This window comes from Coffea arabica, chromosome 3e (assembly GCF_036785885.1).
Source record: "Coffea arabica cultivar ET-39 chromosome 3e, Coffea Arabica ET-39 HiFi, whole genome shotgun sequence".
In the NCBI taxonomy this organism is placed as follows: Eukaryota; Viridiplantae; Streptophyta; class Magnoliopsida; order Gentianales; family Rubiaceae; genus Coffea; species Coffea arabica.
Window position 1 is genome coordinate 47,880,167 of NC_092315.1, and position 14,072 is coordinate 47,894,238.

Sequence of the window (14,072 nt, forward strand, 5' to 3'; positions counted from 1 at the left end):
GGGGACTGAAAGAAGTAAATGAAATGGGGACAGAGTGTTATTATAAGTTCCTCCAACATTTGTCGCTTAACCATGTGAAAAATAGGAAGTAAAGAAGGGGAAGAGATGAACGAAAAGACGTGCAAAAGGAAGAAGTAAGGAATGAAAGAAAGTTAAAGAATAGAATGGAACACGGTAGCATCCAAGCAAAGGATGAAGTTGAAGGCAATCACACGCAAGGTATTATGGGCTATATTCAGCAATAAAGATGATCTCAATGTCACAACTAGAATCACATTCATGATCCTAATAGAGAATCAAGAGCTATCTTGAGACCTCAAAAGTGTGAGGATTACTTCGGTTGTGAGAGATAAACAACAGCGTTTTTTTTTTTTTCATAAACAACTCAATCATCTTTATTTGGTTAAATTTCAATTACATGTGTATAATCTGTCATACAGAATATAACACGAAAGATTTGTTACAAGAAGAAAATCCTATTCCTATCCCATTTTTTTACTTCTTCTTCTTTTCTTTTTCTGGGAACAGTTACAAGAAGTAATGCAAGAGTATGCAAGAACTAAAACCAAATTTCGCTGCTTTGAAAGAATTTTCCTGTCACTTACTAGTTCATCCAAGGAAACCAAGAAACCGTCCTTGGCTACTTCTGAAAATAAAAATTGCACAGAATGTCGTGCAACTTTGAATGCGTAGTTTTCGATACTCGAGTATCCTTCCTAGCAACTTGCAGCAAAGAACTCCGGAGCAAAATATTAATGTAGTCACCCCCTACGTCCTTGGAAGGATTAGATAAACCCTGCGCCATCCAAAGTTGTGTCAAATTTTCCAATCCTAGCCCTTTAAGAAACCTTTTCAAGAAAAGTACAGCAAGCAAGACATTGTTTGAGTGTCAATGAAGGCAAATTATCGTAGCTAACTTTATAGCAGATTTGATTCTATTTCCAGCATCAGGAAAAGTTCGACTCTTTGTCATTTCTGACCACTCATGTTCATCTTTTTTTTTAGTACATCAAACTTCCTATTGCCTTTACTGTGAATGGTACACCACCACAACTCTACTACAATTCTTCTTCCTATGTCGTCCCCTAATTCATGAGTCTTTACTGCTCCACCATGACCAAATGCTATTTTCTGAAACAATTTCCAGCTACCTTCATCAGAAAGTATTCCTAATTGGTAAGTGAAAGATGCTTGCATGATTGAAACAACTTTTTCGCTTCTAGTTGGGACAAGTACCCTAATGCAGAAATGTATTCTGATTTTGTGAGTTAAAGAAGAAATGTATTCTATATAATAAAAAATCAAAAAATACAACAAACAATTCATAAAAAATCTTTTTTTTTTTGTGTATTCTGATTTTGTGAGTTAACAAAGAAATGTATAATAGAAAATAAAAAAATAGAGCAGAAAATTCATAAAAATCCTTTTTTTGTGTGTATTTTGATTTTTTGAGTTTGTTAAATTTTTGATATTATTCAACTAATAGTTATTAGATTTTAAGGAAACAAAAAAGAATTAAAACATGATATCTATAAAAGGAGAAATAATATTATAATAATAAAATAAAAAGTCAGACAGAGAGTGGTAAACAACCAAGTATCTTTTTGGCATGAATCTTGAACTTATTCTTTTACTCTTTGGATTAATCTTATATACATTGTCAGCATATATACTATCATTATTAGAAATGTGACACGTGTGCAAAATTTGAATTTGAAATTCAAAAATTGTTTATATGTCATCCATCTAATCGTGATAGTGTATAAACTGATAGTGTATATAAAATTTACTCTTACTTTTTTTTTTTATCAATCCAAAAGTTAGAATTTCATATTTGTAATAATACGTAAACTGAATGCGCTAACCATCAGTGCAATGTAACGTGGCATGCGCAACCTTTTAAGGCCTTGACTGAAATTTTTACTTGCTTTTACTATTCTCCTTTTTAATTTTTGATTATCTTTGTAATTAGCTACTCCTTCTGTCCCATTTTGATAGTTCTAGTTTTTTTTTACACAGTTTAAAAAAAAGTAGTTAACTTTATTGGAAAAACAAATTTAGGTTCCTATTTTCTTAAAATACCCTTACATTAAATAGAGTACAACTTTATATTAATTATTCATAGAAACTTGAATTGATGGTCAAGAAAGAATCAATCTTCATTTTACATTATTTCACATTAAATCTAAATGTATTAAATGTGATGGGTTAATAATCTATATTAAATAAGATAATTTATACTAATAACAACCTACATTGATTAAGGGTATTTTAGAGAAATTAAAAGATAACTACATTTTTCAATTAGAAAGTGGACTACAATTTGAAACAGATGAAAAAGGAAAATATAACTATCAAAGTTGGACGGAATGAGTACAATAGACTAATTGTGTGGGCTTCCCGCAGACAAGGGAATGGACAAGCATCAGTCGCAAGGCTCGCAACCGATTCGAATAATGTACAACATGTTTAACAGATTGTAAGTCATATACTTGCCAACGCAAAGAAACATTATTTCGCACACGTAAATTTATGACACTTTTTATGTAACTCCTACACATTTTGATGTACCTCGTGTGAGTTATTCATACGAGTGCCTTTTTGTAGAAGAGGAAACCATTCGTCCAGCTCCTAAAGTATTCTCGTTGCACTCTTTTGATCCCTTATATTAAGGTAAATAAGTCCTGCAAAAAAAAAAGAAGAAGAAAGTATCATGTTTGAGCTCTTTGGTCAAATTTAGTCATTAATGCTGACTGAATGAGAGATAAAATTGACCTAACACAAGAATTTCTTAATAGTAAAGTATTTAGGGAGCCTTTAAATTAGTTACGTGTTGTCGCAAGTTTTGGCCCTTGATTTAAATTTTGTTTCATAGTAGCTCCTAAATAATTAAAAGTGCATAGTTTTATCCCTTTCAATCATTTTAACCCCAAGTGCAGTCGTGAACCAAAGAACATTTGTATCCAATCACTTAATATGACCATCAAGACTAGAATCAGAAAGGTTAAGAAGAAGAATACACTTCATTATTTTGCAATGAAGTTCTTCTTCTTAACCCTCCTGATTCTGGTCCTGATGGTTATATTAAGTGTTTATACAAAAATACACTCTGGTTACACTATAGTTACAACTAAAATTGTCGGAAGAGTTGAACATATACACTTACAATTGTTTACAGGCTATTATAAGACAAAATTTATATTAGGGGCTAAAACTTAATAACAGAAATAGTGACAGGTGCCGAACCTGTGCAATAATAAATACCTACTCAAGAAAAATACAGATTTTGTATATAGCGGTGAGTAGGGTCGAATCCACAGGGACTGGAGATAATTCGTTTCTTCTAGAGTCCAAAGTATGGGGGGTTTTGGATTAAATGCTAACTAAATAAATTAACTGCAGGAAATGATTGATTAAGAGAAATAACTAAGAGAAACTCTATCCAAGGGTATACTTCAGAAATGGTTCAGGCACTGATCATTGATTCAGAGGTAATTTCAACATTTACTAATAGATTGGTTATAGTTGTCTCGCACGCGCTAAACAACCAACCCTTCCGTAATTTATCGATAGCTAAGGTACGACCGTTAGCTATTTCTCTAACCCAAAAACAACCCTAGGTACGACCGTAGGATTTAATTTCCAGATTGCATTAATAATTAGAAAGGCCCAATCCTAACCAATAAACACGCTACGAGAGTTTATTTAAGTTAGATCGTATGCTCCCCTGACATAAACCCAATTACGCCAGCTGCTACTGAGATAAAGATAACGAACAATTACGGATTCAATTATCCCTATTTAGCAAAATAGCCTATGTGAATAATTAAATATTGCGCATCTATTCAATCACTCACACGAGCTATAGCAATTAAAAGTAGGAAACATATAAATACCAATAAATTAAGGAAGCAATTAAAATAAATTAGATCTCACAGTAATTGTTGAACCAAATCTTCAGTTGTCCCCTTGACTAGAATTAAGAGGTTAGTCCTCCATTAATGGAGAACAACCATGCGAAAGAGCTCAGAAAAGAAAACTAAAACTATGCTAAAAGCCTAAACTAGAACTATTGATTGATTCCCAACCTCTCGTACGTTTCTCCCTTTTTAAAACCAAAAGGAAGTCTAATGCTATCTCTAGTGGTCCCCACACCAAATTCAAAGTCTTGTACGTTTCTTTTCCTAGAGTCCAAATGACTCATGCTTCTTATCCGTGGTCCCCGCACATGTGGACAAAACCTCCAAAGTACTTGTTGTTCCAAATCTCTCTACGTTGCTTTCTTTGAAAAGCTCACATGACTAAATGCCTTGCACTAGCTTGTGGTCCCCACCAATTCAAGGACCCAAAGGTTGAAGCCCTTAGAAGTCTGCATTTTTCCATACAAGTCCCTCCTTTTTGGTAATTTTCTGCTTCACTCCTGAAATTGATTCCAAATACCAAATATGAGTAAATATCAGCAATTAACACAATATTTGTCAGGGATAGAAGGGGAAATCAATAATAAATTTAGTAACAAATTATACCCTATCAAATAGTTTAAGAACTTTTTATACAATTTTAAACGTGATATTATTCTGTGGGCTAGAATGGTCGGAAGAGCTAAAAGTATTATTCTATCGGCACTACCACTTAAATTTGACGAAGGTCTTTAAATGTGATTTTTTTTTTTTTGGTTGAATGGCTTGTTTGCAACAATATATTGTTGAGGGAGGGATCAAAAGAGTGCAATGGAAATAATTTAGGAGCAGAGTGGATAGTTTCTTCTTTCCAAAATTTGAAGGGATGATTTCAAAAACCTCCCTTAAAGTTTTTATTCATATCACTTAGCGGTTTAAAGTTTTAAAAATATCAATGACATCCTTTTAGACCAAACCTTCTGTAACAATACCATCCCTATAAAAGTATTCCCAAAATAATCATTCAAAGGTTCGTTTTTTCCCATAACGCGAAATTAGCAAATGCATTTGAAGATTTTCATCAAGCAACTAATATCCAGTTTAGATCCAGTTAACCCTCTCAACGAGCAATTCAATCTTTAAAATCTAATATTAAGAATTGTTTTTGCTAAAATAAAGTGCATCACTAAAGTATAAATTCCTGATTTTGGATCTTGAATATGTGAGGTATATTTTGTTAATCTTTATATACATAACTTCAATGTAAGATAAATTAAAAACTTCAATTTATACGAGCTAAAAAATAGTTAATATAGTGTATGAGAATATTAATTTACAGATGCATTTCCTTTACTTCCATTGAAAGTGATAAGTATTGCTTAGCGTGTCAAACATCAACGGAAAAGTCACATTTAACTCTCAACCTCTTAACTGTTTCTTCATTTACTATGTAAAATTTCAATTGAATGTATAAAAGAATGATATCTACTTATTATCTGCACAATCAATTATTCATATACCATATCATAGTTTCTCAAAAATACGCATCAAGTTAGTGATATCTACTTTTTACGTGGGCTATTCAAGTAGTAATTTAATTAGCTTACATTTTGCTACATGTCGTTTTTTTTTCATGGAGTCCATATTTATACTGCAACTAATTACACATTAACTTGGTAAATTACATCCACAAAACTAGCATTGATCTTGAAAAGCATATATGTTACGAATTGAATACTAGCGTTACTTTTCTTAAGCTTAGACATGATGGTTGGAAAAAGAGGAGCGCCACTTTATTAAATATAACTTTGATATTTTTAGATCTATTATATTTTTAAATGATGTTTTCTTCAATATGTTATCCCGCTATTATTTTGTAATGCATGTTTATAATGATTTAAGACAACTAAATCCTTTGCTAATATATGTTTTTAGCAACCACTCATTGGATTAAATTAAGGCCATTTTCTCCATGTTTTATATTCCTACAAGTATTTTTCTATTATTATTTTTTGATTGTGCACAGCATAGGTTTTCGCACTAGTAGAATATATTTGGAGTAACTTTCATTGGTATGGGATTTACAAAGTACGTAGTTAATCAGGATGGTGGAACCTTATTGGAATTAAAATTGAAAATATAAGAATATAGAAGGAAATATTGGGAGAAGAATTTTTTTTATAGTATTAAATGTTACAGATTAATTTAGGGATAACTTCAAAAACCTTCTTTGAGGTTTCTGACAATTTCATTGGTCTTTAGGTTTCACCAATTACACTAACCCCTCTTGAGGTTAATTATTTTAAACAAACATAGTTACACTACAATAAAAATGGCCTTTAGCGGCATTTAAAGGTGTCAGTATAAAAACTCTAACTTGACACTTTATCTTTCCTCACACCTAGGGCGAGTGTCGTCCCTTCCAATGTGGGGATAGCCTCAAATCTTTAGCAGCATTCAAATGTGTCAGGAAAATCATGCTGCTATAGCATTTCCTCTGCCAACAAAAACTTTTTTTTTTGCAACAATCGAAAGTGTCCGTATAACATTAGGACATCAGTAGCGACCAGTAGGATATCCAATTTATGAAGGCATCTTGAGTTGTCTTAATATATGGCTTTAAGGACACATAGCCATGTGAATTTACACTGCTTTGGACGACATGCCCATTTGTCATTAGTGTTGTTTCGAAGCTGAGCTATACTGACACTTTTAATTATTAGGAATTTTTTCCCTGTTTTTTTTTTTTTTTTTATATGGAAGCAACCTGCAATTAGTCCTCCTTGCTGCACATTCCATCAACCAGAATCCCAAGGGACTTGTAAAATTATCCCAAAGAACAGAATGCATATAGTAATTTAAAAGAAGAAGTCGATACTCAAATATAATTCATTGAATTAGAAGTCGATAACAAGTACAAACATAGTAAGTACTAAAATCGCAAACAAGTGCTAAAAGCAAGTACTAAAATCCCAAACAAGTACCGAAAGATTCTCATTTACAATAACTTGAAAGACTTTCTTGTGCACAAACTAAAAGACTCTCATCCCTAACAAGTTGAAAGAAGTAAAAGTAGCTTCCAAACTTTACATTTTGTTGAGAGCCCTCAGTCATAACCACGAAGTCCCCATCATTCTTCAGCTGGTTCCACCTGTGCACAAAGACCAAGGGGATCATTAGATCATCATAGCTAGAACTAAAATTTCAGAAAATCCGCAATGTATTTAAGTGCATATCTCACCAAATGACAAGGCCAAACAACTGGTGCACCAAGTGCATCTTGAATTGTTTGTTGCAAATCATACAGTCTAATCAATTGCTCACGAGGACTCATTGCAACTTGTATCTGTATTTCACACCAGTTTGGCTCAATAGCTTGTTCCCCGACCTCATCCAATGGATTCAGACTCCGTAAATACCCCTTTACCACGATTTTTGTTGGGTCAAACAAACTTTTTAGTGAAACCATATTCCCTACCTAGTAAAGATCCAACAAGTACAAGAATCAAACTCATGCCAAATTCTAGATTACAAATGTAAAAGTTTAGAAGTTGTAAATATTTAATCGAATAGGTCGCATGGCTTGCGATGGAGTATGGCTTGACACATTGTTAGATGATGATGAAGGATGTCTTGGGCTGTCAATTGGAGAGCCCCTTCCATGTTGAACTAAAACCATTTTCTTCAAGCTGGCTATTTCATCATCTTGTCGCTGAAGCCTTTCCTCCAAACGGATCAATGTTGACTGTTGTTGAATACTTATACGGTAACATGTGTTACGACTAGGAATGTCTTCTCATAAGTCCGTTGGATTCACACCATCACTAAACAAGCAAACATGACCATGTTTGTCTTGCCCAACCACCTGGGCAAATATATCATTGCGACCAACTAGATCTTGTGAATCCGATGGAAGCTGATTTTTCAGCTCATTCATTTTTTCCTACATAATAAAGGAAAACACTTGTTATTCCAAAAGCCTATCTGAAAACACTGTGTTGTGGCAAGAATAATTTCGGAAACAAAATCTAAAACCCCAAATTATCAAATTATATGGATAGAGAAACATCACAGCTCTAAGGATTAACTAAATTAAGGATTACTTTTCTCCCTTCTTCACGGAGTTTTGTAAGGGATACTGATGCGTTACTTCTGTTCCAAAGACTAAGTAAGCTTTTTTTGGTGTAATGCCATAATCTTTGTTCTTCTATTTCTCCTCATTTACATATTAATTGGATATGAAAAGATAGAATAATTCTTTATACACTGTTAGTGTAGAATTTTTTCTGCACTAGCATGTTTATATCATCCCACATAATATGCATGACGTATATTTTGTATGACCAAATTATATTTCTGACTAATTCTTGAACACATACAACCATTGTAATTTAATAAATGACTATTTTCTCAATAATTGCTATATTCATTTGAACACAACTCGCCAACATTTTTTTATTGCAATACTTTTTTTTTAATATGATTGATGTAAGATAAATACTGATAAAAAAAATAAAGATGCAGTGGAAAGCTTGTTTAGAAAATCCTTTTTTTTTTAAATAATGTAGAAAACAAACAAAATATAAAGCAAGGTGTGAAAATGGCATAAAAGCATAAATTTGCATCTTATTGACTTGTGAAATATTTTAAGAGCTTCAAGATAAGCACAAATTATCAAAGTCAATTCATTTGTAATTTAAAAGATGAAAGGACTAGTGTAAAAATTGATGTTACGGTTGAAATTGAGGAGGGCAAAATGTTATAAGTGGTCAGATTTAAGGGTCAAACTATAATTAACTCCTTATAATTTACAATTGTCATTGCAAACAAAAACATCTCTCCATCAACGAGATATTTCAAGTGAAGCTTAAACCCATTTGCAGCAAAAATGCTAATGAGATCAAAAGTCTAAGCCCAAAGCTTCTTTGGAGCACATTCTAAATGGGAATTATCGAGAGTTAAAATTAACGGTTAAGAAACAAAATTCCTTCACTAATAGCCATTAGATTGCCTTAACAACTCCTCAATAATTAGTTAGTATCAAATTCCCAATTAAAAAGGGGACAGTGGTTTTAGACAAATGCAACAAATTAGTATAGAAAAGTAGTTAAGGGCAAAAACTAACCATTACTACTAAATCACCACGTGCCCAGCACACTGCAACCATAAATAAAGGCTGAAATGGTCATTATCTACATCCCCATGCATTAGAAACTTGTACAATTTGCTTGACCAATTAGACAATAAAAAATTCAATTATTGAATTACCCTCCATGGGGCAGATGAAAGCTCCTTTTTTTTTTAATATATGTATAGGACGCAAAGAATTTAAAATCAGAAAATTTGTAATTGTACTATTTACTCAAAAAATTTTCCTATATTTCATGCTGCTTGCAGAAGATAAAACTTATTTTCCAGTCAACAAAGTTAAACTTCTTTTTAACTGTTAACGTGATACAATTTTTTATTTCAAATCTTGTTTCCTTTCTGGATATAATTATTGGAGCCATCTGCCCTCAAGGTTGCTGTATGGATATATTGACCCTTAACCTTCGGTGCTGTGGCTACTTCTCCTACAAAGTAGGAAGAAGTCGATCAAGGATGTGAAGTCATCAACGGAGTCCACCTTGGCCTCCAACGTTAAATGGTAGAAAATACATCCAACTAACATCTTTCACAACTGTAACACAATTAAAAAAATATCCATTAATAGGGAGAAAGTTTAGGATACATTCGATAAAACTGAAACCTAAAATCTGAATTCAATAAATCATTGAATTTTAAATATTGAAATTCTAACATTTGACTGCATTTTGTATTAAGTAATAAATGAATAGTTTATCACTTATTTCTTGGAGTAAGTTTTGCTTATACAATTCAGACTTATTTAATTAATTAAGATGTTCTATTTTTTGTTGCCAAGGCTACTTGCTGTACTTTTTGGCATCATGTCTTACTTCATATTCTTCTATTTAAATTCCTCCTATGAAGAATTAGGTGACCTTAATAATTCCTATCTTTTTTTACCTTAAAAATGGTAAATTACATATAACCTCCCTGTGATTTTGTTTATTGCCACATGACCCCCCCTAATATTTGAAAATTTTCACATTATCTCTTTATGGTTTTATGTAAAGTGAAAATTTGATAGAAAATAGCCTATGTAACTCATTAATTGAAATACCAATAGCACATTTAATTAAATGCTAAATTAATCGACGGCTTAACTACCTTGTATAAAAACATAGGGGGATTATGTAAATAAAAGCGAAAATCACAAGGAGATAAAGTGGATATTTATACAAATTATAAGGAGATTACTTGAAGTTTAAGATTTTATCACTATAAACACCATAATTGATTTTGCATTCCGTACATATTTTACTTTACATAAATTCATAGGAGAATTATGTGGCTATTCTGAAACCTTAGAGGATCATCTCGCATTATGTAGAATGATAGGATTTATGAGTAATTTATCCTTAAAAAATACACAGATTGATTGGATAAAAACGAAATAGAATAACGCGTACGAAGTGTTAAATCTAAACCCGAAATGCGTAGATTTGGCATGCAAACAAAAAACTGCCTTATTTTGACTTCCTTCAATTATTGGCGGGTGATTATTGACAAAATCCAAAAAGTAGCCTTAAATGCGGACCACAGCTTTGACATTTTTTTTCCTCCTGTCATATTCAATCATCATCTTGTGCCACCTTGTCCGTACATTTTTTTTTGGCTTTTTTTCTTCTTGAATTGGTTCATGAGAGACTATAAGTCTTATAAAGGAAAGAAGAGAAAGGGAGAAATTCAGAGTTAAAATTAATGAATTAATGATCAACTGATAAATGTCTCTACCAATTGAACTGAATCTTTGAATGACTTTCATGCACTTAGGTTAGGATTTTATTTTTTTCTTCTTTTTTAGGCAACTTCAATAGGATTTAATCTAACCTTTAACCCAAAGAACCTCTCTCTAGGCGGATCCAATCCTCAGCCCCCTTAAGGAGCCCTTTTACTGGGCCTCGCCTAAAAATTTGACACCTTTAATAATTCATGTGATTTCATTAACCTAATTCTATTCTGAAACTTATTTAGCTATTCCCTCCACTTAAATATTACAATACCGAGCTAATGCATCAATGATCCAACCAACAAAAGATCACATCAAACAGAAATCTATAAGCCCTAAATCGATAATCAAAACTATTATCAATCCTCTCAACATCCAATGTTTTCCGTCACTCTTTAAACCTTTTTTTTAATTTGAATATCTTTGATTGATTTGAAATTCCAAAAAATCACTTTCAAATAATTGTGATTTACTTGACTTGGATTTCTAAAAAATCACTAGCCCTATTATGAAAAAAAATTTGTTTGCAAATGTTAAATTTGTTATAAATGTCAAATTTTTAGAGTGAGATCCGATAAGGCGCTCCTCAGAGAGGCTGAGGATCGGATGCGCTCTCTGGACCCTAAGCTAGAACAACAATAAGAGATAAGGACCAAAGACTTCTGCAAAACATCGTACACGTATGGCCTATCTCCAAGACCTAGACGTGTAAGCTGCTTCAAAAAATCAGCTTGGGTGCGGGAAAAGCGGACAATACAAGAAGCTAAAGACATTACCTTAATCCAAAGTCATATTAAAAGGCTAAAGTACTCATAACCTCTTGTACTTTTGCATGATGGGACACAACTCCTTAAGATTTGAAAATGTTCGCATAATTTCCTGTAATTTTATGTAATAAGAAAATCTGATGGAAGATAATCTTTGTAGTGTCATCAACTGGAATATTAAAAATACCCTTATTTAAACATTAAATTGAATAAGAGTCTAACCACTTTCCATAAATCATAAGAGAATTATGTAGATGACTACTAAATCATGGAAGGGGATTAATTGGGGAAGGAGATTATAAAACTTGAGATTCGCTTAGATTAAAGTTTTCAAAATTTATATATATATATATATATATATATATATATATATATATATATATATATATATATATATATATATATATATTACTAGTTTCACCAAGTCAAACTCTCTAACGTAAGACAATTTACTTTAAAAATCTAAGTCTACGAAAACGATGGTGGCCAACGCCCAGTAAATGAATACCACGTAGCTGTGCCTAGGAAAGATTGGTGGTACGAGAAAGACTTTTTTGAAGCCAAAGTCATATTAAAAAGTCCGCTAAAGCGTTATTTAGTTGCTCGTATGTTACCCTCCTCCGTTTATATATTGCATGCTAGGTTGCTTCTATCTCTCGGTTCTAGTGAAAATTAAAGAAGACACTTCTTCATTTCTTTCTCAGTCTCAAATCCATAGTATGGAAGCATCCTTGCAAATTAGTAGGATTAGTACTCTGTCTGGAAAAATGGTTCAATTTAATCAGAAAGGAAGCTGTAAGGAGAAGTTTCTTCAGCACAGAACTATGATCAGATGTCAGGCTGATAGAACCATGCAAAATGGAAGAGCAGCCAACTTTTATGAGGTACTTTCTCTTGATTGCTCCAAATCTGTAGGTCTTGACGAAATCAAGAAAGCCTATAGATGCAAAGCTCTCAAGTTCCATCCTGATGCTTGTCCTCCAACTGAAAAAGAGGAGTCCACGAGGCGATTTCTTGAGCTGAGAATGGCATACGAGACATTATCCGATCCAATTTCGCGAGAATTGTACGATCTTGAGCTTAGTTTGGCTGAAGCGGATGGAAGAACAAGACATGGGATGAGTTGTTCCATGGGAAATAAGGTGTGGGAGAGGCAAATCGCTGAACTGAATGAGCGATCAAGGAAAAAGATGGAGAAGAGAAAGAAAATGGGAATGTATAATTAAGAAAACTGCCACCAACTTCTAAATATGGCTATCCTGACTGTAACATAGCAAGAAAGTTTAGTGAACTTTATTATAGGGCTTAAATTCTTCCCAGAACTGGTTTTTCCTCTCATGTTTGAGGCAGAAATGTTATGGCAAGTCCCTGTAGTTCCATATGTTTCACATGAATTTTCATATACTATGCTTATCTAGTCGGATTTTACATTATGGCGTGTTTTAATTTGACTTGAGCGGTTTGTGAACCTATGCTAATTGAAAATTTGAAATGAGTAATTGTAGTGCAAATAGTTTTAAGTACCACAGTCCAACTTCCTAATTGATCATGATTCGTCATTTTCAAAGCCATTAATAAATCAACGTGAATATGAAACCCAAAGTTTTAAAGTGGGATTGGGGTGACATATTTAAGAGCAATTAGTATTTATTATGACCTCAGAGGAAGCGAATCTGCTGTATCTAAGTCTTGTAATATCAAGTTTACAAAATGAAATGAAGTTATGATGTATTCGACAAAAAAAAAAAAAGTACTTAATAGTATTATTTGATTGCAAACTTGGAAAATTGCCTTTTATACTTGATAGTGTGAAAATTTTAATTTTTGAATTGTGTTTATCTCCTCATACAGTTCATATTTTGTGATAAAACAAAGGCTTAATAGCAAGTTCCACCCCCCTAGGTTGAGTAGCAAAATGCCCCCTGTAATTATAAAGCATATGGATTGCCCCTTGCAAACCATAGTCAAATATGTAGGGTGATTTTGTGTGAATGAGAGGTATGAAAAGATATTCATATCCTTCATTGGATAAATAATGCTTTGACAGTTTTATCCTAGACAATGATATCATTATAAAATGTTAGTTAAAGCATCATAGTGTCTAAGAAATAGAGTTACAATTGCAGATGTAATTGTAGAAATTATATAAGTATTTTTACTAAATAATTTGATAATTTGAGATATTTATATTTTTTTATAAGAAAACATCAACATATTTAAACAACAAAAAGGGTTATTAATAAGGGAAAACAAGGAAAAGTGAAAATGAAATATTTTTTATAAGTATTATTATCATTTTTTGTGATGGGAAATTATTACCATGTTAAATTAAAAGTGAAATATTTTTTATAAGTATTATTTTCATTTTTTGTGATGGGAAATTATTACCATGTTAAATTAAAAAGCATATCTATATCTTGTTAACTTGTCCAGCCTTTGGAAATCTAGTTGAATACCAGTGTGGAGTTTTTTTCTTTTTAATCATAACTTAACATTTAGACTTCCAAATGACTTGATTCTTTGAGTCTTGAAAAGTTAACTCGATGAGTTACA

At 32.3% G+C, this 14,072-nt stretch overlaps 1 protein-coding gene across 1 annotated transcript; it reads left to right on the forward strand.

The window, feature by feature from the left end:
* The first annotated feature begins 12,238 nt into the window (after nucleotides 1–12,238).
* LOC113737754 (chaperone protein dnaJ 20, chloroplastic-like) lies at nucleotides 12,239–12,745 on the forward strand. Its single transcript, XM_027264934.1, has one exon. It carries the CDS (start codon nucleotides 12,239–12,241, stop codon nucleotides 12,743–12,745), a length of 507 nt encoding a protein of 168 aa, XP_027120735.1.
* Nucleotides 12,746–14,072: the final 1,327 nt, after the last annotated feature.